The sequence below is a fragment of the Podarcis gaigeae genome (genome assembly GCF_964106915.1).
Source record: "Podarcis gaigeae genome assembly, chromosome: 1".
Lineage (NCBI taxonomy): Eukaryota > Metazoa > Chordata > Lepidosauria > Squamata > Lacertidae > Podarcis > Podarcis gaigeae.
The window spans coordinates 14365996-14393603 of record NC_139678.1 but is presented as its reverse complement, the minus strand read 5'-3'; the positions used below and the strand labels follow the sequence as shown (position 1 = coordinate 14393603).

Genomic DNA, 27608 nt, shown 5'->3' with positions numbered 1-27608 from the left:
AAAGTTCTGAAATCTCAAGTTATAGAACCTGAAACTTACCATACAGAAACTGGGAACACTGAATATAACCTTCCTCCATTTCCTCACACTTGTCTGCTGCAGTTTCTATGTCACTTATGGTTGAAGCAAAAATTGCTGCTCCAGATTCAACAAGTAGCTTGCAGAGATGAACGCTGTTGCAAGAGGCAGCACAGTGCAAAGGAGTCCTGAAAACAAAGCAAAAGACTCAACGTCAAGTGAGACAAAACGTGCCCTCGTTCCTGTGAAGATGGATTTGCACTAGTAACTGGTTACTAGCTTTTGTTGGCACCCAACAGAAGTGTGTGCTCGACTTGGTCTCTTACCATCCATCACTGTCTGCTGCATTCACATTGACACCAAAATCCAACAGGAACTTAACTATGTGATGATGGCCAGCACACACTGCATTGTGCAGAGGAGTGATTCCTTCATCATTAGGTTTGCTGGGGTCATCCACCTAAGTTGGGGGAAAACAAGGACTGACTGCATGAACTTAAATATTTTCCACCATCAAAACATAACATAGGTGATTAACAATATTTCCAAGTTTACCTCGTATATGATCCTTTGCACCAGGTCAAACTCTCCCTCCAAAGAGGCATCCAGCAGCAAAGCCAAGGGATTGAACTTCACCCTCAAGCTGTGGCCAGTTCTCTCCGAATTGGGTTTCTTCAGGTTGGTCCTTTTGGTCTGAGTAAAAAGGCAACCCTGAGTTTCAAACTGCATCAGTATCACAACATTGTGAACTGCAGTCTATCATAGACAAATTTATCCTGTTTTAAACTTTTGTTTTCTGGAACTAGTAGAAACATGAGAACTGCCCCAACTTTGTCTCTAGCTTTTCTTTAATGCTCATAATATCTAGATAATCGCCACTACTTGTTTTCCTAATGTAACTGAAAGGGAGCCCGCTTGGTGTATTCCCATAGGACAATAGTCTTTAATATTTTCAGACCCAAGATCTAGCTTTTAACTGTACATGTCCTGCTCTCTCCCTTTTACTTATAAATGTTTGGTGCTGGTGGCATGATCATAACCCACCGACTGAGGACCAAGGCCTTAAAAGACAGGCCTGCACAACTTTAAGCTGAATGGAGCCCACCAGCAGCTCGATGAACCTTTTGTTTTGTCTGCCTGCCTGGGAATTCAAAACAAGGTTATCAAGAACTTGGCAGGTCACAATGCGACTGTTACACTGCTTTCAGCTTTGTGGATCAAAGTGCACTTCACCAAAATACACATTGCAGGCACAGTCAAATCTTGCTTCTGTACTTGCCTGACTTGCCCTATGTAACACTTTTGTCCTACATCCAAGACATAGGTTAGACTTATTGGCCATTTGTTTGGGGAAATTTTAGAATATACTAAGAAAGTTTTATTGGGGGGGGGGTTGGACTCGCTGTACACACTCAACCTAAAGTGGATTCAAAGTTTTGCAAATTCCATGATGTGGCACAGCACTGCTTACGCCCCCCTGCCGCAGATCACACTGGTTTTGGCACAGTATCTTACCGCAGGAAGTGGAGGAGGAGGAAGAGCAGGTGGCGGCTGCATTTCCTCTTCTTCTGGGGATTCTGCCTCTGGGGTTGGACTAGGTGGCCGCTCAATAGAAGGGGCTATAGCAGGGTTGTTGTTGTTATCATCCTCCGTTGTCTCGGGCATTTGATTTGTGTTTTCTTCGCTGATCAACTCCTCAGTTGCAGGAGAAGGTAGTTCGTTATCATTGGCATCTGATGAAGGCTCGTCAGGAAGAGGAGCTGTCGGGGGCACAGCTACGGGCTCCTCAATATTGCCATTGGTGTTTGTGTTCCCATTGTCAACATCTGCCAAGGTGCCTATGAAGTCCTGTGAGTTGCTTGGCTGATAAAAAGGGGCACCTTCTATTCCTCCGGCCAGGGTATTAAAGCGCTGGTACAATAGCTTCTGAATGTTTGGCCCACTGGGGCCTTCTGGTTCAGTGATGGAACTCCGCTTCTTCAAGGGCCTGGGAGCATTGGCGAGTTTCCTGCGAAGGGCTTCCAAATCGGCATCACTTTGGTAGCGAAGGGGCGAATGCACGATGGGCGTGAGCTTGGTGGGGCTGAGGGGGCGAGGGATATTTTCTACGTTGCTGTTATCACCAGAGGGTGGGGTGTTTTCCAGTTCTTGATCTTTTTCACTATACTCATTGGGAGGTTGAGGCTGTGATGGATTGGCAGGCAAAGAGCTGTGAAGGAATGGCAACGGCGAAGGGGAAGTCGAACCGGACTGTACAACAGGCTTCCCATAAACTGAGAAGAAAAAGTAGCAGTTAGGGATGGGTCTAAATCAACATGGAATAACTTCTCAGAAGTGTTGTTTGTTGTTTTAAAAATCATATAAAAATTATGGTGACAGTTGTCAATTTTGTAGCTTCAAATGCATGAGGAAACAACTTAAAAGCAACGCATCTTTCTAACAATTATGGACATTTTCATGCAGTTATAAAGCAGTCATAAAAGTGGGGAAGATTTGGAAGGGAGGTCATGGTTCTTGGGTATAGATATCTAAAAAAGGAAGGACATACAGCACTAAAAAGCCTAAACATCTCTAATGTGTAGCATTCCTTGCAAGTCAGCCCCTTTATGAAATATAGATATGATGTGCTTTAAATAGCAAGCAAACGAGAACAAGGAGTAGCACGCCAGAGGTGCCCACCAAGCTACAGATACAGTGACATCAAACTGCTGCGAAATGAAAAACAACATTCTGTTATGATATCTCAAATATAGTTGAGGACATCCATGGCTTCAAGAAAGAATACAAGATATTTCACCATTTTGTTGCATTTATCCATTTCCAACATGAAGTTATTAGTGGCGAGTTGACAGTTCTTAGTCAACTCCACGACCCTTCTCCGCGACCCTTCCCCTCTGCAGGGAGGTGGGACCAATTCGGATGGTCCGCCCCCGCCACTTAATGGATCCAAATGGTTTCCAGAGAGTGGTAGGGGATGCTTTATCCCATGTTGATGGCCTTTCAGCCGATTCCCTGGTGGCCCGCTGGAATGTGGAGTTAACCAGGGCTATTGACTGTTTGGCTCCGAAGCGCCCTCTCCGACTGCATGGAGCCCGGACAGCCCCGTGGTTTTCCACGGATCTGAGGGCAATGAAACAATTGTTGAGACGGCTAGAGCGCCAGTGGCGGATAACTCATTCCGAATCTGACCGGACACACGTTACAGCTCAACGTCGAGCCTATCAAGTGGCGATAGCGACGGCGAAGAAGACTTTCTTCGCCGCCTCTATTGCTTCTGCAGAAAACAGCAGCAGGAGACTTTTTCAGGTGGTTCACAATTTAGCGGAACCACCTGCGACATCGGCACCCAGTACGGGCCACGTGATCTCCTGCAATGATTTTGCAAAGTTTTTTGTAGATAAAATCGCTCAGATTCGGGAAGAAGTAGACTCCACCGTGGGAGCAGGGCCAGGGCAGGAGAGTGCTAGAGTCCTGTCTAGTCAAGTTGCGTGGGATCAATTCCAATCTGTTACCTCCGAGGATGTGGACAGGCTGCTTGGACGAGTGAAGCCAACCACCTGTCTCCTGGATCCTTGCCCATCCTGGCTTATAAAAGCTAGCCGGGAAGGACTGGGCGATGGGCTTCGTGGGGTGGTGAATGCTTCCCTCCGTGAGGGAGCCTTCCCAGACCCGCTGAAAGAGGCGGTTATTAAACCGCTTCTTAAAAAATCATCTTTAGATGCGGCCATGATGGCCAATTATCGCCCAGTCTCAAATCTTCCATTCTTGGGCAAGGTGATTGAGCGAGTGGTTGCTGAACAACTCCAGGCACGCCTGGAAGAAGCGGACCATTTGGATCCCTTCCAGTCGGGATTCAGGCCTCATCATGGGACTGAAACTGCCTTGGTCGCACTGGTTGATGATCTCCGGCGGGCTAGGGACAAAGGTGAGAGCTGTTTCCTAGTTCTGCTGGATCTCTCAGCGGCGTTTGATACCATCGACCATAACATCCTTCTGGACCGTCCTGAGGGGCTGGGAGCTGGGGGCACTGTCCTACAGTGGTTCCGCTCCTTCCTCCTGGGCCGTGTTCAGAAAGTGGTGGGGGGGGATGAGTGTTCAGACCCCTGGGCTCTCACTTGTGGGGTGCCTCAGGGTTCTGTCCTCTCCCCCATGCTTTTCAACATTTACATGCAGCCACTGGGAGAGATCATCAGGAGGTTTGGGCTGGGTGTTCATCAGTATGCAGATGATACCCAGCTCTACCTCTCTTTTAAATCAGAACCAGTGAAGGCGGTGAAGGTCCTGTGTGAGTGTCTGGAGGCGGTTGGAGGATGGATGGCGGCTAACAGATTGAGGTTGAATCCTGACAAGACAGAGACAGAAGTACTGTTTTGGGGGGACAGGAGGCGGGCAGGTGTGGAGGATTCCCTGGTCCTGAATGGAGTAACTGTGCCCCTGAAGGACCAGGTGCACAGCCTGGGAGTCATTTTGGACTCACAGCTGTCCATGGAGGCACAGGTCAAATCTGTATCCAGGGCAGCTGTTTACCAGCTCCATCTGGTATGTAGGCTGAGACCCTATCTGCCTGCAGACTGTCTCGCCAGAGTGGTGCATGCTCTGGTTATCTCCTGCTTGGACTACTGCAACGCGCTCTACGTGGGGCTACCTTTGAAGGTGACCCGGAAACTACAACTAATCCAGAATGTGGCCGCTAGACTGGTGACTGGGAGCGGCCGCCGAGACCATATAACACCGGTCTTGAAAGACCTACATTGGCTCCCAGTACGTTTCCGAGCACAATTCAAAGTGTTGGTGCTGACCTTTAAAGCCCTAAACGGCCTCGGTCCAGTATATCTGAAGGAGCGTCTCCAGCCCCATCGTTCTGCCCAGACACTGAGGTCCAGCTCTGAGGGCCTTCTGGCGGTTCCCTCACTGCGAGAGGCCAAGTTACAGGGAACCAGTCAGAGGGCCTTCTCGGTAGTGGCGCTCGCCCTGTGGAACGCCCTCCCATCAGATGTCAAAGCGATAAACAACTATCTGATATTCAGAAGACATCTGAAGGCAGCCCTATTCAGGGAAGTTTTTAATATGTGACATTCTAGTGTATTTTTTATCTTTGTTGGAAGCCGCCCAGAGTGGCTGGGGAAACCCAGCCAGATGGGCGGGGTACAAATATTATTATTAATTATTATTATTATTATTATTATTATTATTATTATTATTATTATTTCTTTTAGCATTATATTAATACCTCCATGTCTCTTCTGGAAATGCTAATAAACCTAGTGTTAACTTCACTCCCCCCAATCACTCATGTAAATATTGGGTTGTAGTCGATGTTAGTCCTACTCAGAGTAGACCCACTGAAATTAATGAACAGGGCTATCTCAGGTTCACTAATTTCAGTGAGTTGAGATTAGTTGGAAACTCATTCAATAAAACAGGCCCCTAAAGTAATCCTTGAGATGGTTGCAGAAGTGGCTCATCAGGTGAGACAGAATCACATCACTATTTCCCCAGCAGGTATGTCGCTGCCAGTTAGAGAGAAGGAAAGGGGAGAGGTCTGCGCAGTATGGGTGCACTGGCGGGAACAATGAATTAGCTCTCCAGTGTGTATGCACTGCGCTGACTTTGACGCCTCACCCCTCTCCTTTTTGGTAAGCAGCATTGACAAACATGCTGAGAATCTAGCTTTGCAGCTCCACCCCAACCGGTTCAAATATGTCCCCTTAACAACTGTCTTTGAAGCAAATATTGTTCAGCACCTCAGACCTGTCACGATGTAGAGGAAGAGCACAAGCCCCAACTTTAGATTTGTAGCAAAGCATAACCCACTTCTGCCTCCCAATTAGATGCAATGCTGCAAACCTGTAATGTACAGTCATTTGTAAAGAAATCCTGGGTTAGCAGAATGCCCAAGCTCTTTTCTACCATTTGAAATAAACAGCCCTTTTTTTTTAGCAAAGATCTAATGTACATCAACGCGGGTGGCGCTGTGGGTAAAACCTCAGCGCCTAGGGCTTGCCGATCACATGGTCGGCGGTTCGAATCCCCGTGGCGGGGTGAGCTCCCGTCTTTCGATCCCAGCTCCTGCCCACCTAGCAGTTCGAAAGCACCCCTAAGTGCAAGTAGATAAATAGGTACCACTTTATAGCGGGAAGGTAAACGGCTTTTCAGTGTGCTGCGCTGGTGCCGGCTCGCCAGAGCAGCTTCGTCACGCTGGCCACGTGACCCGGAAGTGTCTCCGGACAGCGCTGGCCCCCGGCCTCTTAAGTGAGATGGACGCACAACCCTAGAGTCGGACACGACTGGCTTGTACGCGCAGGGGTACCTTTACCTTTTTAATTTACATCAAACCTAATTTAACTCCTGTAAGTATCAAGCAGCTCTTAAACAGAAGAGAGATGCAACATCAAATTATTATACCTGCTTTAACGGACTTGTTCAGGGTATTGTATACAGCCTGTTGATAGTTCTTTGGTGGCGTCGCTTGCTGAAGGTACATGGAGTAGATGGAACTGGAGTTCACGGTTTGGGGCCCTTTCCTGGGAGACTGGGGCCTTGAGCCTTTGTCAGCTAAGAAAGGCCTGATGGCCACAGTTAAGGGGAGATCAGGCCTGCCATCGCCACCTGGAAATAATGGGGCGCCAGAAGGTTGATATGTGGGGCTTGGAGGCACAGATATTCTCTGCTGTATTTGTTGCGAGGAGCTTGGCTGATGAACGCTGCTGGCTGGTGGTAACGGAACAGGTCTTTGCCGGCTTGCTGCTGTAGAGCCTGGTCTTGGGAGGCTGCCATCTTTTCGCCTTTCAAGGGAATTGGTAGAACCTGTTCCCAATGGAATGGAGCTTGGGTAGGTCCCATAGTTCTGGGGCAACTGCTTACTTGCTCCAGGGATGGTAGGTGGTACTTTCCCTATATCAAGACCCTGTGGAGAGGAAAACAGAAGAAGTGTCTGAAAAGCTGAGAAGGCTGTTCTTCTATCCTGTATAGAAAGCAAATCCCTTTTTAACACATATCTCATGGATGAAGTACACAAAATCTTGCCAGAGAGGCCCACAGCACTTACAGAAATGTTGTACACAAACATATAATCATAGAATCATAGAGTTGGAAGAGACCACAAGGGCCGAGTCCAACCCCTTGCCAAGCAGGAAACACCATCAGAGCACTCCTGACATATGGTTGTCAAGCCTCTGCTTAAAGACCTCCAAAGAAGGAGACTCCACCACACTCCTTGGCAGCAAATTCCACTGTCGAACAGCTCTTACTGTCAGGAAGTTCTTCCTAATGTTTAGGTGGAATCTTCTTTCTTGTAGTTTGGATCCATTGCTCCGTGTCCGCTTCTCTGGAGCAGCAGAAAACAACCTTTCTCCCTCCTCTATGTGACATCCTTTTATATATTTGAACATGGCTCTCATATCACCCCTTAACCTCCTCTTCTCCAGGCTAAACATGCCCAGCTCCCTTAGCCGTTCCTCATAAGGCATCGTTTCCAGGCCTTTGACCATTTTGGTTGCCCTCCTCTGGACACGTTCCAGTTTGTCAGTGTCCTTCTTGAACTGTGGTGCCCAGAACTGGACACGGTACTCCAGGTGAGGTCTGACCAGAGCAGAATACAGTGGCACCATTACTTCCCTTGATCTAGATGCTATACTCCTATTGAAGCAGCCTAGAATTGCATTGGCTTTTTTAGCTGCCGCGTCACACTGTTGGCTCATGTCAAGTTTGTGGTCAACCAAGACTCCTAGATCCTTTTCACATGTACTGCTCTCAAGTCAGGTGTCACCCATCTTGTATTTGTGCCTGTCATTTTTTTTGCCCAAGTGCAATACTTTACATTTCTCCCTGTTAAAATTCATCTTGTTTGTTTTGGCCTAGTTCTCTAATCTGTCAAGTTCGTTTTGAAGTGTGATCCTGTCCTCTGGGGTGTTAGCCACCCCTCCCAGTTTGGTGTCATCTGCAAATTTGATCAGGATGCCCTTGTGTCCATCATCCAAGTCGTTGATAAAGATGTTGAATAATAAACATGCAAAACACCAGGAATTTTTGATACTGTATGCAGCAAGGGGGTGGGGGTAGAAGTGATAAAAACTCACCAGCTTATCAGTACTTCCTAATGAAGAAGACAAAGGCTGACTTGATATCGTTCCTTGTTTTAAACCAGCGTCCATGTTGGATTCCTTCCAGTCTGCATTGGAGATTTGTGGCGGCTTCACCACAGGAACAGGACTCTGCTTAACTGCTGACCAGGTTCCCTCGTTAGCTGGCAACAAAGGAAAATGTTTATTAAATGGTTACTGATGCCCACACATTTGTATAAAGAGAATATGAAATTGTGAATGGAAGATAGTGCAGAATAATTCAGATTAAGAAAATCAGAGTAGGATTAGAGATGCCAACAATCAGTTAAATGTGTTTAATCTAAAATAATGTTTATTAATGTATTTTATTATTAAATTTCTACCCAGCCTATCTGTACTAGGTTCCGAAGGTGGCCAAGACCGATGAAGCATATATGCAATAAATAAAGCATATTAAATTACAATTACATAAGGCCAAAGAAGCGACTGGTGACCTGTTTAGAGCTTTGAGTACTGTTTTGAGTTTAGTGAGATTTCATTATTTTAGGGATACATTCATAGATTTCTGCTGGCTCTAGAAAAGGCCGCACAATAAAGATTCTCACAACTGGATATCGCCCATGTACCGGTATTTCTGTAAATTGGTCTGAGCCCACAGGATGGAAAAATTATAATAAAATACATTAACACTAAACATTCCATTTCAATTCAAACTGAATTCTACAGATGTATTGTGCTGAAAGATAATTCATTATCTTAATCTAAAGATGCCTTTTGATTTCTGATTAGAATTAAGATCATTGAGAATGCATTGTGGTTTGCAACATACAGTTCATAAACTGCTGTTTTTTGTTTCCTGAATGCCACGAAGAGCTGCCTTCAGGGCCAACATCAAGATCAGACACTGTCCATGACCTTCTATTATCATCATCTGGGGTAGTACAAAAAATCAGAAAGTCAAGTGAAGATATTATCTCCCCAACACACCCCGACATCATGCCCACCTGTAAAATAAGAAGAAACTTTCTAAATGTGAATTTTGATATAGATTATATGAAAAAACCCACCCCAATTGAGCAAATGCATGCCATATTCATAAGCACAGCAGTCAAGCAAATGCACTGAGAATCAGATGGATCTGCTGCTCATGTGTCATTTTCCCATTTTTGGAGGGGGATAGCAGAAACTAGTAAGGTGGCTATGGAAGTAACTGGTTTGTATCCATGCATTTCATGTATTCTCTTCAAGCGAGAAATTGACTTTGAATATCAGAATACTTTGACACAAACCCAGAAGCTAATTTAAAAAATAAATAAAAAAAAATTGAAGCAAAACAGCACCTGAAGAGGATGCCAACTTCCTGAATTAACTTTTAATGAAATTTGTCTAAAGTAATGGTTACTCTTAGAACAAAAAAATGCTCTTTCCCATACATGCCGTAAAAAGCTTCTTTTGTAACGTTTCCAATTTGTGCATCTCAATTTTCATAATTTCAAGAACAGCAAGAGCCCAGTATTATATAAAAGTTATAACCAGAGATAAGAGGCCTGATTTGAAACACTTGATACAGTTAGTAGCAAGCAGAAATAAAGCATTTAATCTGAAAATAAACATTTAGTACAAAACTCGCTCTATTTTTTTCTAGGAGGCTGTTTCATGAAATAGTGTGCCTGAGAGGCCTGATCCCCACCCCCCATAATCTCTCTCTCACTCTCTCTCTCTCTCTCTCTCTCTCTCTCTCTCACACACACACACACACTGCCCAATGCTAAATAACAAACTGCTTTTGAAATTGCCTTTGGTTTAAAACATGCCTTGCTGCATGACATGGGGGGGGGGTCTGCTGTTCAAGAAAACAATACCAAAGCCACCTTGAGCATGCAGAATTATTTGTATTATTTGTATGATTCTTGGAAACCTGGGGTCCACAGCGGAACATGCACACTTCATTTTATTTCTGTTTCTATTTCAAAACTGCCCCGCCAACTCGCTCGTTAAACTATTCAGAATTCAACAGTTGACTGAAAATCAAAGAGAGTCCCTTTGATGGTCCGCTCCCAGTGACAATCAGCAGTTTTTGTAACTACCAGTGTCAGTTCCTGTAACTACCAATCAGTTGACTGGCGGTTAAAGTGACCTTCTTTCCCCCCCACCCCTGCATTAAGAAGATGAAAACTAAGTGGTAGTGAAGTTCAATTTCAGTGGAATCTGTGCACTTATAAATAAGTTCCACTGTGTTCCATGGAATTTATTCATTAGTAGGTGTGTTTAGGATTGCAGACTGATGATGTGAGCCTGTATAAAAAGGACCCCTGACAGTTAAGTCCAGTCGCAACTCTGGGGTTGCATGACTCATCTCGCTTTACTGGCCGAGGGAGCTGATGTTTGTCTGCAGACGTTTTTTCCAGGTCATGTGGCCAGCTTGACTATGCTGCTTCTGGCGAAACCAGAGCGGCGCATGAAAATGCCATTTACCTTCTCGCCGGAGTGGTACCTATATATCTACTTGCACTTTGACATGCTTTAGAACTGCTAGGTAGGCAGAAGCTGGGACCGAGCAACAGGAGCTCACCCCATCATAGGGATTCGGCAAGCCCTAGGCTCAGTGGTTTAGACCACAGTGCCACCCGCGTCCTGTGAGCCTGTATATGTTTACTCAAAAAAGCCCCACTGAGTTCAATGGGACTTACTGCCAGGTACATGAGTACAGGTAACAAGTAATTTGTCCACAGCCACAAAGTAAACCACCTAAGAACAAGACTAGAGAACACGAAAAACAGTACCTGCTTATGTCAAAATATATACAATGTGACCCTATGTGAACTTTCTTGACTCAAGGTACCAGTATAGTTAATTATTTGCTAGCTAAGTATTCTGCTTTTTCTAGATACATGAAGGAGAGCATTTTAGATTTGTTCACTTGCGAAATACCCAGAAAACAATGAAACACACACACATGCTTCTATTGACAATATACAGACACAGTTCTAAAAATTCCTGTTTAATATGCATCTGTGTGCCAAAGCTCAGATGACCATATTAAAAATGGGATTTCTTAGCTTGCCAAAGTTCTTCTACAGACTCACAGTGCAGGATCTCAGAAAGAGTAGAAGCTGAATGGATGATATTGTGAACAGCAGACTGAAGAGAGGGAGGTGACAGAATAGGATCCACTATAATGTCTAAATCAGAAATCTTCCAGGGACCTGGAGATTTTTTCACACACCCATAGTCTGTATCTACTGGAGACGGCCAGATCCAGTCACACAGTAAAAGAAAAAGGGAAAAAAATAGGATGTGGAAAAGAATTACAACATAAATGACAAGAGAAAGATTAAAACGTAAAAGAGAACAGGAAAATGTACAGATAAAAGTATGACACTCAACATATTAAGAAAGAGCCCTCAAATTGTGTCTCATACAAAATCTGGGTAGAAAACGATTTTCAACTTAAGCTGCAGGGGAGAAAAAGTCAGTTTTTAAAAAAGAAGTGCATATGTAATTTATATGACTAAAGTGCATTCTGCATATATTGTACTTGGCTGCTAGAGACAAGGGCTCATAACCAAACAAAACCAATTAGCCAGATATCCAAAATACTGTACAAGGCTAAAGCCAATGACGTATCTGGAGGCATTCTGTGTTCAGAAACTGCAAGCAGGACTTGTTTTGACTAGTTAGGTATCAACTGTTTGTTTTCAAAGATAACCTACTGAAAAGGAATCTGCGAGTTGCAGAAACCATCTACATAAATGTGTGTGAAGATGCATGTTATACTGTTTTTACATCTCCTGAAATACTGTTAAAAGTCTGTTCTCTTGCCTCTCCGTTTTCATGAGGCAGGGCAATTCTCGCCCTCCATTAAGCCTGAGCAAGAACTGGCCTGCCCTCCATTTTCCACGTGAGAAAAATAATCCCTGCCAAACCTCTGAATCCACAAATTACAGGCTGTCTAGCAACGAGATGGGGGACCCTAGGGACTATTTATACCAACAAAAAGTAGCTTCCTCTAACCCTTGTGAGGTTTCTAGCATACCCTCACTCTGAAAATTCCCTTTTAGGGCCAGAGCACTGTGTTGCAAGTGAAGTCGTTTAGGATCAATCAGGTTTGAGCCACAGAGTTCCTTTTTTTCAGTATTTTGTTTTGTCCAACTGCCTTCTTCTTTCCTTCTTCTACTAGAAATAAAACTTCATATAATCTGACTGTTGCAGATCTGGAGTGGGTGCATTTGCCAAGCTCAAGGATTATAATCATCCCCCACAACCCCGGATCATGCTAAATAAGAACAGAATTGGGGTTGTTAAGGATCAGTCAGTTGCTCTGATCTCTGGGAGAGACGGAGAACTTTTCAGCTCACTTTATGCCTTGGGTAAACTGTGAGGGATCTGGATGGGAAACACAAGAGGCTCTGTTCCTAGGATCTCAGGACTCTTAGAACTTCCTTGAGCACCCCAGATTTCTTCCCACCTGGGGGGATAGCTGTGAGTTCAAAGGTGGCAGCTGTTACTGGTTGGTTATTGCCCTACTCCGCAAGGCAGTTGTGCAAGGAAGGACATGAGAGGCTCTCCTGAACATTCCCCTTCTGCCACAATACTCACATCAGAATTGTTCTTCTTGCAATTAAATATGAACTTTTAATCACAGCCATACTTAATGTAGGAGTTGCATATGGTACAACATCATATTGGCAAACCACAGAGGCATTTAATAGTAACTTTGGGACAAAGGAGAAAGCATCTCGACTCATGTTTTTGTCAAATGACTAAACAAATGAGTTTGTTCAATATGAAAGTGAGCTCTGGGGTCCTAATCCCTTCCACCTTATGGAAGGGACTGATGATCATCCCCAAAGGCAACTCCTTTGTCACCTCCTACTGTACAAAACAATGTACTTGTTTTTCTGAACTGCTTACCAGATTTCGATCTTCCATGAGTTGCACTTGTAGTAATAGTGAGGGACTGTGGTTTCACTGGGTCAACTGGCACAGCATAGCTGCTGGAGCTAGGAACTTGAATGTATGGCCCCACGGCTGCAACTCTGCCCGAAGCATTCAGCGACGATTGAGGAGAGGATGTTCCATTTATCCGGTTTAACTAAAAAATGGCAAATCAAAAGGTGTGTTAACATCAATTATCAGCATGTGTCTACATATCTGCAGAATCTTTTTGAAAGGAAGAGTTATAGAAGAATTACAGTGTGCTTCTCTGGGGTTCAAACCCCTTAGCCCTTCCTCCTCTCTTCCCTCACCCCTGGGGCATTTTCTCTTTTATGTTCCTAAACAACATTAATAACGGTCCTGCTTCCGTTTTATTATCTCTCTTTCCCAACTACTGGGAATGTGGAAAGCATTTCATCTCAGAAAGCACCAAAAAGCATCATATAATATATCCCCTTCTCCCTTTTGGTTCCATGCCATAGAGCTGCAAAGTCTGCATAATATGGAACTCATGAGACTCTTAGGAAATTAAGTAAGTTTCTACTGCCAATGTAATTCAGCAAACTCAATTTTGAAAAAGTTAATAAAGAGTCTATCATTCCTATCCTGGCCACCAAAGTACTCCTGTGCAGGAACTAATATTTTATCACTAAATTTCAACTCACGTCTACATGACCCCACATTCAATTTATACTCTCATATTACCGCAGCAGATTTTGGCAAAACACAAGTAATGCATTATTCACTTCTATGGGGCTAGAGGAAATGGAAACTTGATGAGCTTTGTAGAAGTATTGAAATGTGGCCCTTTTAATAGTTTATCTTACAGGGATGTTTTCTTTTTGACGTGCCTCAACTTTTTTCTTGTATAGGCGCTCACGTAGCTCATTGATACGCTTGTCCATCATGGCAACCTCCATGTTACGCTTATTCAGAAGTTCTTTCTGCTGCTGAAGCTTGGTGTTCTGTTCCTGATTAAGCCTGTTACGAATCTATAAATAAACAGAGTGATTATCACTACTTCGGTTTGGGTTGTTTTTAAAGGTAAAAAAACTCAATAATCTGTAGAAAAAACAGATATGTCCTGTGTGTGTCCTCTGGAATTATTTTTCATTTAAATAGCAGAATAGTTGTGCTAGACAACAAACTGCCTTTTGAAACTTAAGAGGTTTAGTGGGGAACTGCTGTATAAGAAAAAACTAGTCCAGAGCTCTATTGGGCATACAAAATTAATTGTATAGTTCTTTGGAGTCAAGCCTAGGTAGTTTAACACATGCCTAAAGACTAAATACATCTACTTGCTTGTAAGTCCAATTTATTTCTTTCAGATATATTTCTAAAGATTGTGCTCAGGGGCAGAAACTAAAATCTATATACTTCTTTGTAACCCCTTCTGGCATACTTTCGTTTCCCAGAAAGCACCTGTTCAGTCATGAATAAATACGGCATGCAATCAATTAACAGCGCCTAAGTAAAATATCAAAACTATATAAAGAACACTGAAAAGAAAAGCAGTAATATAAAACATTCCTTAATTTATAAGGAATTTGATTAGGATATGATTTCCAGTATAAAAGTTGTGCTGCTGGATTTTGTACATTTCCAAATAAAGGATGTCATCCTATAGACATTTAGCTGGGAGTAAGCCTTCTAAGATGATATAGTGCTTGATATTTGAATGAAACACCAACTAAAATGCCCGATTGTAATACTGCTTTTCTTTCTTAGAAGAGGGATGAACGGAAAATATTTATTCAATTGCTTTCAATGGCAATGGGGAGGCACGACCAACTGGCAGCCTGGATATGGCCCTGAAACAATTTTACTTGGTCCCTTGTAACTGCTATGTTTTAATTGAGATGCATTTTAACTGACACTAAATAGAAGAAAGCCCCAGTTTTGTTCATTGGCACTATGTAAAATGCATGTCATGACTGTTTACCTGTAGCTCTTGGTATAATTTTTTTAATTCTACAGCGGCAGGCCCTGTCATCTGTCCATTGTAAGACTGGAACCCGTTCAGCTTCCCTTTCCTCAGGTCCTCTAGCTGTTGAGTAAGCTGGTCCACCTTTAACACTGCAGCTTGTAACTCTTGTTGCTTTTCCTGGAAGATGGCACTGATATGTTCAATTTCAGTGGCTGAAATTAAAATGGAGAATGAATGCAAACACATAGAAAGAGAAATGAGCATGAGGCCATAAGCAACGCTGTTCAAATATTTTCTCGGAGCTGCTGCAGAATGAAGCTTATAAGCAAAATAATTTGTGGGTGGGGGCCATAGGAACCAACTCCTAGGAGCCGTGGGGGCTTCGGCCCCCACAATAAAATATTTGAGGGGGATGTTCCCCCAGGTTGATGGGCATTGCCATTGAAATGTGCACGCACCACATCATTTGATCGATTATGCGGGGTGGGGCTTACCTGACCCCATATTTTATTCAAGTTGGCACCCCTGGTGGGGGCAAAGGAAAATGCTGTGGTTGATTCTGTCTGGATAAGGCTATTAAGTGGTCATGCCTAAATTGGACTTTAGACTATTATGTTCCCCAGTCCACAACCCCCCGAATCAGCTGCTGGAGTTTGAAGTGCAGCAAGCAGAAGGAAACGCTCTGCTGATCAGATCTAGCACAAGCCAATTGCAGGGACACAATTGAATGCCTCATGCCATGGGTTTCCTGGTTAATATTCCAGAGTCCCGGAAACATTAAGATATGAGGGGTCAATTAATTTCTGTTCCTTACAATCAGCACATTATATAAGGAATTCACATTAATAAGATTTCAGACTGATATTAATCTGTTTTAGTATTTCAACTTTTGTATGGTTTTTTTTTTTTTAAGTAGGGCTGTTTTATCTTTTGCAAACAGCTTGGAGGTTTTTTACAACCAAGCAGTGTATAAATTTTATGAAATAAATAAATAGCAAACGCAAGAGTCTGAGAATGCTGAAAAGACATTCTGAAATGCTACAGAACGGCATGTTTCTGCTTGTGTGCCTAATGCAGGATGCTTACTACGCTGCAACATGTTCCCTTCATTATGGCAACTGGAAAAGTGCACTCAAAATAGTGAAAATGGCTTCCAGAGGACTCCATGTTCTGAATGACTCATGTTAATGTTTCCCCATACAAGTGGCCGACAGCAGTAGCTCAAATATATTGTTAGCCCTGGCCCCCGATCAACCTCTGGGCCAAGAACCTAAGAGCTTAAAAAAATGGGAAGAAGCCGCTCGTACACAAATTGCCGTTCATAATCTTGCTGTAATCCACCTGCCCTCTCATGGCACGGATTTTTTTCAGCTTTGTCTCCTGGGTTTCCACTCGTTCTTTAAGTTTCTGAAGCTTTTCACTCTCAGACACAGACTGCTGTTGACGGCGTTCTTGCTGCTTGAGATAACGTAAACGTTGTTCCTATCAAAACAAGTAGAACATGTAATCATGCTGTCTTATTTTTAGAAAAGCATTACCAGTCACTTGCCTATTACTTCTAAACAAAACAAAACCTCAGTGTGAGTCAGCCAGTGTTTAAATTAGGAAAATCTTACCTGCATACTTCTTCAATCTGGAAACAAATATATTAAACAACAGCATGAACGTATCTTTTAAGAACCTATTAATGTAAAGTTTTTATGTGCCTCCCAGTTGTATCCTCCAAGAGATACCAGGCCCTTCATTTCTGAAGCTACAAAATAAAATCTCTCATCTACACAAAAACAAGCTCCAGCTGAAACATTCATTCCAACACATCTGTGAAGTTTCCTGCAACTTGTACTTCCTGTTCCTCAAACACACTTCCTCCTGCAGCAAAATGGCTCCCCAACCCCCCATTACATAATTTCCCAGAGGAAATAATGACTAGCAGAAAACTACAAACAGGCAAAGATAAGGAGATCTGGAGCAAGATAAATGCCACTTCTTTAGAATGACAGCCTATGGACTAAACAAATACGGGAAATGCTTCCTTTTTCTCCTGAGGTTTTTTAAAAACAAAAAACAAAAAAACCAACACTAAACTACTACTGTATAACCTAAACTCTTCTCAGTTCACTTCTGTCCTCTAACTCAACAGAGACTTCACCTTGTAAATATTGCTTCTTCCATTTAAAAGCAAAATGACAGTGATATTATAACATGATTATGGTGGCGAATCACTGTATTGAACAAAGCGCTGAACAAGACTTTATTACAGAAGGGTTAAGAACACTAGCACTGAAATTTTGTCTCTGCTCAAGTCAGTAGGTGGACCTCTGTTGATAACCATAAAGCCTCAATCACCGATGGACTATGTGACCCTAGACTTGAGACCTACATCTAGGGCAACATGGCATCACACACAGGATTAATGCCACATCACTTCTCAATTTGCAAATTTTCTGTACTACTGGGACTTAGAGCCTTCTGTGAAAACAGCACATTTTCTGTTCTTTCCTTCCTCTTGTTACTGGAAGTGCAGTTTACCTTGGCAACCAGCATTTGCTGCTGATTTTCAATCTGCTGCTGTTGCCTGGCAGCCATATCCTGAAGTTCTGAAAGTGTGAGTTCAACACGTGGGTTTCCAACCTGCAGAGAATAAAGAGAAGCAACATTATTCTGTCATTACACTATGTGAATGCTCATAATTTTTTTTCCACATTTTAGTTGCCATACATTAACAGTTGACCATTTCCTGCAATAAACTGTCCTTAACACAATTTGGAAAGCAGCCTGCCCTTTGCCCCTGTTCATACTCTTGAAAATATAAGTTTGCATGACAAGTGTGGTGTGGCGTACTACAGGGCTGCAGCAGAGACTGAAGCATGCCTTCATAGATGATGAACCTACCACCCTTGAAACAGGAACATCTCATGAAGGACAGATCCCACCTTTTCTACCAATACATGATAGGCATCACCTTGAGGGATAAGGGAAGGAAACACTGGAATTCCTTGATGCAGCCCACACTACAGCTGATGGGTGGTGGGGGTAGAGGTGAGTGGGAATCATAGAATTCGTTTTATTTGTAGCATTTGTAAGTGACCCTATAACAAAAAGTTCTCTGGGTGGTTTACAATAGATAATAAAGCAATGTAATCCAAATAAGATACAAAACCACCACTGTCCAATGCTTTCCTTCCCCCCACCAACATGAAAGCCTACCATTTACTTCAATGTGTGTGTGGAGGGGGGAGATGAGCAGCAGAACTGTGTTTACAAATCTAGAGGGCAGGTAAACACACCTCCAAGGTAGCCCAATGTGATCAGGCTACAACAGCTGAGGAACTGGCTTTACAAAGAGAAAAAAAGATGCCATTAGGAAGTACTGAAAATATCAAAATTTCCCAATGGATAATTTGTTTCAAACTGTATTCAGCTTCTCACTGTTTTTGTTCCTAAATGTGTGTGCTTTTTTCTCCTTTATGTTAAGAGGTTATTTCCTCTTCTTATGGACTATTTTGTCCTCCAGAGATTAATGTTCAATATATACTGTCTTTGCAATCCCAGAATTCCTCTACACCACTCCTAAGAGTCCTAGAAAGGACACAGAAACTCTTAAACTTAATAGCAAAAGCTGCTCAGGTGGGAAATCTTAGTCAACAAATTCTGCCAGAGGGCCAGTGAGGCCTTCACAAATAGCATCCCAGCTACTAAGAGCTTCCTTTAAGTAGCATTTTGCTACTTAACAGGACTTCAAATGCAATTTCTAATGAGGACCAAAACAAAGCTCATTCTTCAATAAAAAGCTAGTAAATTATTTACTGGTTCCCCAAAGTCCTCCTAGAAATCCCCACTAAAAGGAAATGAAAGTTCAACTATGTAAAAGGAAGAAAACACTGAACGGATAAAGTAAAAATGAAAGTACAAACGTGGTGTTAAGTAAAACAAATATAATCACATACATGAACAATACATGACATTATGGAATTCTGTTTGCATTCCTATATGCTTTCTATAAAATACAAGATGGTTTGACCATTGAAGGTGGAGCACTGCTTTGCATGGAAGAGACTAAGGCAGCACGATAAAGCAAAACAAAGACTGAGGAGCAGAGACCAAAATAATGTGCCATCACGGGCCACCTGTGGGCACTGCAGTGTCCAGCAAGAGTAAAGCAGTGCTTGGTCCCAGAATGTCCAGGAGTTTAAATGCCTCCAAGCAGTGACCCAGGAGCAGGATTTTCAAATGGAGTTACTGATGCAGAAAAACAAAATCTTCCCTGAGAGGGAGGAAGACTTACATGAATCAGTGGAGTCCCAAACCATCACTTTCAAAACTCCTTAATCTACTAGTATCCCATAATCATGTATACATAAATATATGGTTGCTTCATGTTTTACAACTACAGCATGGAAGCTTATGCTTAGGGCAGGCTGCTGTCTGCTGAAATGACTTTCACATCTCATAAAAGCAGAACAAAATGCGGAGAGAAAGTAACTGCAAAGGTAGTTGAGATGGTTACTTGCTCCTCCTGCTCAGAAGCTTCTGTTGCCAGAGGTTGGAGCCAATGGGTTCTTTGGCTCTTTGCTGGAGGGACCACTGTGGGATATTATGCTTATTAACTGAACACTTTTTGTGTGTGTCTTGCATTGCATTGGGAGTGTTTTTATTTTTACTGTTTTTCCTATATCAATTCTCAAGCAATTCAAAAAAGTTTCAAATCTTGTTTTGGATGGTTGTTGTGACTATATAATAGAGAGGTGAAAACCATGTATACCACCCTGAGTTCCTTGGAGGAAAGGTGGGATATAAATGTGATAAACAAATGAGGGCCTGATCCTGGGGCATCACATGGGAATGAATGAAGGGCTTTGGATTCAGCTGTCTCCATCCAGCCTTTGGAATTTAGGGCTTACTGCATATGAAAACAGTGCCAGCAGTACATCTATGTTTACAGAATCTTACACAAACATAACTGTGGCTCTCCTTTGCCCATGTGGTTCATCTGTACTGGAAGAAAGGCACTTCTGCCCTATCTTAACACCACTTCCAATCAGCAGGTGTAGGGGTTAGGATTGCTGTCTTAGTCTTTAAATCAGTGTTTCCCAAACTTGGACCTCCAGCTGCTTTGGACTACAATTCCATAATCCCTAGCTAGCAGGACCAGTGGTCATGGATGATGGGAACTGTAGTCCAAAAACAGCTAGAGACCCAAGTTTGGGAAACACTATTTTAGATGAAACCTCATGCAGTAGTTTACAAATTTCATCCAGCCTTGATACCCAAATCAAAATTAGTAGCTTTATTTTTACTTTACTTCTTAAAATGTTTATATACCATCTTCCATATCAATACCAAGGCAGTTTACAACCTTAAAGGTCAGTGCATTAAACAAAAATTTAAAACAGTACAAAAGTACCTTGGTTGTCAAATGGCTTGGCTCCCAAACAAATCAGCTCCCAAACACAGCAAACCCAGAAGTAAGTGTTCTGGTTTGCGAACATTTTTTGGAAGTCGAACATCCAATGCGGCTTCCGATTGAGTGCAGGAAGCTTCTGCAGCCAATCGGAAGCCGCGCCTTAGTTTCTGAATGGTTCCAGGAGTTGAACGGACTCCCGAACCGATAGCTTGAAAGTTTGAAAACCAAGGAACAACTGTATAATAAATACATATTAAAATGCAACTATACAGTCTGTAACTCAAATAGTTCTCAGGGTAAATTCCAAGGGTGAATAAATGTGTTTTCAGGAGGTGCAAAAAAACTCAACAAGGTTGGTGCCTGCTTTAAAGCCAGGGAAGATGGTTCCATAAACTGGGTACCACGACAGAGGAGGCCCTCCCCCTAGTTGCCACAAGGCATATTTCCACAGGCATGGAGTGCATGAAACTGCACTCCACTGAACTGAACACAGAAACCAAGTGCACTGACAGAGTAGGGAAGCCCTTTCCTCTTCTCTCAGCACAGAATGCAGCAGGCTATTGCAAGAGAGATGGACCCCTCCATCCCTCTTCTGCTAGCTCTCAGCAGGCTAGAGAACATTTTTGAAGGCTAGCAACTCTTGTGAGCTAATTAACAAAGCTGGACACACACAGTCCTTGCACAAAAATAAGCAGCAGATGGTCTGAAAAACTGGTGGTTGACTAACTTTAGGCAACCATTCTGCAACAAAATAAAGGTTAAAAACTGAAGTAAACATTTCTCCCCCACAAAAAGATGAAGCACAAGAACAGTAAAAATCAGAAAAATTGCAGTCTGATTCAATTTTTAAGTTGTGTATAATGAAGGCTTTCTACCTTCAATTATTCCTACAGTTATAATTTTACGCAGAGCTCACACAGTTGATCCTCAATACTACATGTAACATATAAATTTATGTTATAAGCAGAACTTGAAATGCGCATTGCTGGGTTTTTTCCCCCTAAAAGCAACCCATGGAGCATTTACAAATTCCAACAACAAAAATCAAGATATTCTTATGAGAGATGCCAAAAGAACAAACTGTTCCTAGCAGGTTGTGAAGGCTATCAAAATTTGACATTCACATTCCACTGCAGGGTCTGCTTCGCTACCCACAGGTCTCTGACACACTCAGAGCTCCATTGTTTGCCTTGGTGGAGCCCTGATGTCATCTGACTACAAACTATGGTTTTGGCAAGGATCATCAGTTACTGTCACATTAGGAAGCACTGATGGGATTTTACAAAAATGAGACACAGAAGAGCATCAGGTTATGTACGCGGAAAGCTAAGAATGTTGGCTTTCAAAATGAATATAATCCTATTTTTTAAAAGAATAATCTAAGTTCTAGACTCATTTCAAAGTATATTTTTCACAATGAACTCAATCAATCAAGTTATTATCTTAAATTCTTATAGTACTGCTCTCCTGTTCTTCATAATACGTTATATAATAAAAGTTATATCATGTTAATCAATGTCATATTAATATTATATAACCTGCATTATATATAAAATGATAGCACGTTAAAACTCATTAGCATTTGACTAAACGTAACTTCACAGTATATGTCTATGGAATTAACTTTATCCTGTAAAATAGTCCGCAATAGAAAGTGGCTCCAGACAACGAAACTATTTCCAAAGAATGCAATTTCACACCCTTGACAAAAGATAACAAAATAACAAACCAGGACAGTGGCTATTAGTTACAAACATACTTTCTCTAACATTACTGCGTTTACTTTGGACACAAATCTTTACCATCTGTCTTTCACAGTGACTACTTAGCACTGGGGAAGAGAAGGGGAAAGGAATAACAAACAAAGATTTAAACCTGTAGTTTTACTCTCAGCTGCTTCCTTTCCATCCACATGGCAAAAGATGGTTGAGGGAGAACAAGCCAGATTCCTCTTCAGCCACAGAACTGTACCGTTAGAACCAGTATTTTAGGCCTCCAAAGAAGGACAGCTAAGCCTCTGAACATCGGAGAACTCTGTTATAGAAGAACCCTCCAGCAAGCAACTCTTTCTTGAAAGCTCTACTTAATCACTGAAGTTCCTGCTTTTAATCTCACTCATTATAATTCACAGCTAAAGTTCAAACAAAATTGCAGATGAAGTTCAGGAAAGTTTGCAATCCTGCTAATCTGTATGAAGTTCTCTTGTTAGATCACGCTCAGTGAGAAGAGAGCCAAATGTTAGCCTTTCAGAGCTCTCTCTGGTAACTAACTTCCTGCTGTGCTCACACTAGCTATTAGTAGATCTCAAAATGACATCACTCACCTTTCACAACAAACCTGAGCCTATCATATGTAAGACATTAAACCTTCTTGCTCCCACCAATGGAAAAATGCACCTCCTACTTTTAAACATATACTTAAAATAAACACAAGACCTTCGGCAAAAGATATATACTCCCACAGATTCCATAAATTCACTCCGGGCTTAACATTCTGATGACTTATACACATTTCTTCTTCGTTGAAATCTGAGGAATCTCGCTCTGCAACAGAGCACCTAAAATGGCACTAGTTTGGTAGCAATGAACAAAAACCTTTTGTAAAAATGGTATTTGGTGTTTATGCCTGCCCCTCTGTTGCACATAGACAAAATTCCTAAGGCTGCTCAGAATACAGCCACCGAATATATTATTAAAATAATAATGCAGTCACTAAGCCTAGTATCTTAGTCCCAGCTTAGCCCAGCTTTCCTCAGAGTTGTTGCACTACAATATCCACAATTTCTGACCACTGGCCATACTGGCTGGGGAAGAGGGGGACTGACATTTGGGGACCCAAGGTTGAGGAAGGGTCTGCTAAGCCTCTGAGTGTTGACTCATTTTATTACCTTCATTTTCTAAAACAACCATTAAGGGCTGATTTACACTTTATTTGTCAAAGACGTTTGCCAAACAGGTGTCAGTGTTTGGAGCAGCAAGCAACATAACAATGAAGTGGGTCCAAAAAAGGCATTCCCTGGCATGCACCCATGTGGTTTGTAAATACATAATCCCACTTCATACTTTGTAACATTTGCCTTCCCAGACACTGCTGAATATGCAGCAAACACCTGTGCCACAAAAAGTGTGAATCTGAGCTAACTCTTAGTCCCTCATTCAGAGCTTTCAGGTTGCATTTCCCCCTACAGCTTTGTTGGTGTTGATGTACAGTATGACAGGATGTGACCATTCCGAGAGGAATAATTTCATATCAGCAAGCCAAGTTACAGCACCCCTCCTGATAAAGGACAGCTACAAATACTGAAATAATACCCTTCTACAGTGCATACCATGTGGGGGAATTCACCTGACCCGCACACTAGATGCATGTCCTTGCACAAACAATGTGTCACAGTTCTCCAGAACTGTAGTAGAACAGACAGTACCTGAGACAATGTGAATCATCCTTCCTTATTTATCAATTCAGGAACAGGGAAGAAAATAATGGCTACTCACACAGTCTTTAAGAGGAGGGATTTGCCAAACATTTTCCTTGTGGACTTATGCTAAGGAAGCAGTTTAAGTATACTTTCAGATGACAGTTTAATGGGGAATCTATGCATGTCCACACAATGCCATAGGAACCAAAATGCCAGCCCATACTTCTGAAAAGACGAATCTACCCTCAAAGACACAGAACACATGACTACCCTCAAAGATTCATGGTGGAGATGCTTCATGCTACACCAATATTTTCAATTCTTTATGTTTCTGCTCTACTAGCAGCAGAAAATAATGTCTGGCTGGGATCCAAAATGCTATCTCTGAAAAACCTCAAAAAATGTTCCTGAAGGTTGATGCTGCTCAGAGGAGCTAGAGATGCAGACCTTTGCATGCAAAAGGAACCAGGTTCAATCCTTGGCATCTCAAGGCAGGGATGGGAAAAGCTTCTTCCTGAAACATTGGAGAGCCACTGTCGTCAGCACAGGCAATACCAAGCTAAGTGGACCAAATCGTCTGACTCAGTATTAAGGCAGCTCCTAAGTTCCAGAGTGGTTAATACGTGGTAAGAGCCTCTTTTTTCAGTCCAATGACTACACTGCCTGATGTGCAATCTTTCAGAGGTTGCATGATGGTGGTGGGCAAGGCCAGAGCCAAAAGTGGGCAGAGCAGTAGGTGTTCCTTTTACGTTTGTACAGTAGGTCACATTCCAGCCACATAAACGTCAGAGGTTTCTACACACACATCTCTCCATTATTCATCCAGGCAAGCAAAAGGCATTATCACAGTTCAAAGACACATCCCAGCCAAGCAAAAGCACTTTAGGAGAGCACAGATCAGAGCTATGGAGGGGCTTAGGCCGGGGTGAAGTCCAAGGACTGTACGGAGGCCCCCAACCCCTCTACAGAAATGAGAAACACTTTCCCCTCCTCTAATGAATCAAGGCTTCATGAAATCTAAGCCACTAAAAAGGCAAGACATTTGCTGGGCCTCAAGCTTGGGGAAATGGAGTGTATTCCTCTCCAAAGTATGGAAGCTATTTGCACAGTTCCCGTGTTTTGCGCAATGTTTACTTTGACTGTGCTCTGCTATGACTTATCAGTCAGCTCCTGGGGCTACATACCAACACTCAAAACAGACTGTACCGTGGCATAAACTAAGCCTTGCTCTTTAGAGTGATAGAAGGTGATCCCTACCAGGGCAAGAATTCATTTTCAAGGTCAAAACTAGAATTTCATATTCTGTAATCACCTAGCTGCCAGTTCCTATAGCAAGCAGACGTGCTATCAATGTTTGAATCTGATGGAAGGAATATCTAGTTCTGCTGGAACTAGAACACTATCTGCTCACAATGTACATGGCGTTGTTGTTCACTTGATGGTTTCATCCACAGCTCTGTCTTTTTAATTAGGTCAGAAAATGCCAGCAGCACAATCCATATGGACAACCAATGATAACACCAGTGCCCCTTGCTTAACTTCATAGAAAGAAACAGGCTGATCAAATTCAGATAAATCAAGCACAGTTTTTGGAATTAAAAATAAAAATAATATCCCCAGCGAACTATTGACACAGGTTAACCCTTTATATCTAGATAGGAAACTTTTTTATCATTACTATGATATTATAAAAAGTATGCAATCATTTAACTTGTACTAGTAAAGTGGGACTCTTTACTGTTCAGAAAATCATCATCCCATTTCTGTGTCTATCAGATTTTATCTGTAAAATATACATTTTCCCATATAAAGTAAGTCCCAGAAATTAATAGAGCTGCTACCCTACTAGCTTCACCCACCACCAAATGCTGACACATTTAGCTCAGTGTACATTAATAATATTTTTTCTTTCTTTCTCATAACCCCACCCATTTAGCTGAGTTGCCCCAGTCACTCTGGGCAGCTTCCAACAAGCATACAAAAAACCTAAAAGCTTCCTGAAACAAGGCTTAGGACTACTGAAAAGACTTCAGGTGCCAGCTTTCAGATATCCTATCATTTACAACTTCTAATTCAACCACATCTGTAAGAACTTGATTGTTCAGTGTGGCAGCATTGACACTTTTGAACTCCCTGCCAGTTGATATCAGGCAGGTGCCTTCACTGTATTCTTTTCAGTGCCTGCTGAAGACATTCTTATTTATACAAGCTTACCCAGATGCTTTGAAAGCTTGTATGTGTTTTAATATGTTTTAGTCTCTTCTTTTTTGGTTTTAATTTTCCATATGCTTTCAATTGTGGTTGTAATTCTTTTAGTGATTCTTTTATTGTTTTCTTGTAAACTGCTTTGAGTTTTTTCTACAATCAAGAAGCTTTCATAAAATATATAAATAAATAAATTTACAAACTGTAAATGCAGTGTCTTTCCTCTTCTTTAGGGTGGAACTATAGCTACTGGGGCACTGGAACATATACAATACAACACACAAATACCCTACAACTCTCTCTGACAACGGTCTACTGCACAAGCAAAGAAGTATCACTAGTAATCAGTTCCAACAGCTAAAAGCAGTTTCTACAAATTAATTCTAAAGCAGCTATAGAGAGAAAGTGGGGTGGGTTGTTTATAACACTGTGTAAAGCGATGCTTACAAAGGTACTGAGAATTAAAACTGGTAAATAAAGATGTGGTTTTCATTCTCCATTTATCTAACTTGAAAAACGCAGGGCAAAATGTTCTGACTTGTTTACCATAATTCTTTACTCAAAAGCAGTATATGAGTAATAGAAATGCCTCATCAAGCAATACAAACAGGCACAATTTCTATAAATAGAAACGTCTGAAACTGGATTTTTCTGGATATTAAGTGAGAGAAAATGCCATCTTATTTTGATATGCTCTAGCCCACTAAATGTTAAGACTCATTACATGATTCTTAAATAACATAGTTATTACTTTATAATTTGTTTTTCCTGACACAGTTGTGTTAAGGAAATATTTATGGAGAGGATGCAAAACATCGAAACCATAAAGGTATTTCGGAAAACAAAGACACTGAAAACAGCCTTACGACTGAATATGTTCACCATCAGACACCATAACATTGCTATGTCCCTCTTGCATCCTCTCCTCTATCCTCTTTTTCAACAGTTTAGCTGAAATTCAGCAAATAATGACACAAAACTTTACAATTTGCATCTTGCATGGAACTAATATGCCCCAGCTCCTGTAATTCAACAAACATTTTCAGAGTTAACTGTGGTTATTAAAACAATTTGTTTCTATACCATTAAAATTCAGTGGGAAACATTAGAGTGTGTCAAGCATGAAAAAGAAATAGTTTCTTTAAAAAAAGGAAAAAAATAGGAAGAGTAATTACCTGCTGGCAACTTCCCCATGTAATTTCAAAAGAGCAAACTTTTATTTTGCTGCATTGCCCATCAGCCATGAACTCTTGCATTTTTTCAACATGCTTCACCTCCATCTCCCCACCCATACCTACCCCGAATTTCCCAAACACAATAACTGCTGTCTATAAGCTAACTTGGCACAAATCTTACAGGAGGTAAACCCTCATTCTCAATTTGTGAAAAATTAATCATTATCAGGTAAGTTTTGTAGCTTTTTCTGTCGTGCACAGAACCTGCCCCTGCCCCTGCCCCCACAATCCTTTATCAATAGGAAAAGCTGTCTCTCTGCAGTCATCAGCAATCAGCAAACAGAAAAGGCTAGTGGATTTTGCCAGCAGTGAAAGACTTAATCATGACAAGATCAAGCCAGCTGTCAGGTCGAATCAGCTTGATGCATTGCACTTTTCATATTCATTGAAGAATGTTGAA

The 27608-nt window shown here is 42.0% G+C and overlaps 1 protein-coding gene across 23 annotated transcripts in view; it reads right to left on the bottom strand.

Annotated features, from left to right (window-relative positions):
* PPP1R13B (protein phosphatase 1 regulatory subunit 13B) overlaps positions 1-27608 on the bottom strand; it is a 64487-nt gene that overhangs the window by 4201 nt on the left and 32678 nt on the right. For 6 of the 23 annotated variants that reach the window (XM_083731707.1, XM_083731708.1, XM_083731726.1 and 3 more), the window contains 11 exons: positions 17476-17577; positions 16254-16428; positions 14962-15158; positions 13847-14011; positions 12996-13176; positions 8097-8263; positions 6424-6925; positions 1534-2291; positions 574-711; positions 345-478; positions 40-206 (listed from right to left, as the gene is read on the bottom strand). In XM_083731707.1, coding sequence (XP_083587833.1) covers positions 40-206; positions 345-478; positions 574-711; positions 1534-2291; positions 6424-6925; positions 8097-8263; positions 12996-13176; positions 13847-14011; positions 14962-15158; positions 16254-16428; positions 17476-17577 — 2686 coding nt within the window. Of the gene's footprint in view, positions 1-39; positions 207-344; positions 479-573; positions 712-1533; positions 2292-6423; positions 6926-8096; positions 8264-11167; positions 11324-12995; positions 13177-13846; positions 14012-14961; positions 15159-16253; positions 16429-17475; positions 17578-22225; positions 22674-27608 lie in introns of those variants that run through there. The other 17 variants (XM_083731721.1, XM_083731722.1, XM_083731715.1 and 14 more) reach the window with 7 other exon arrangements.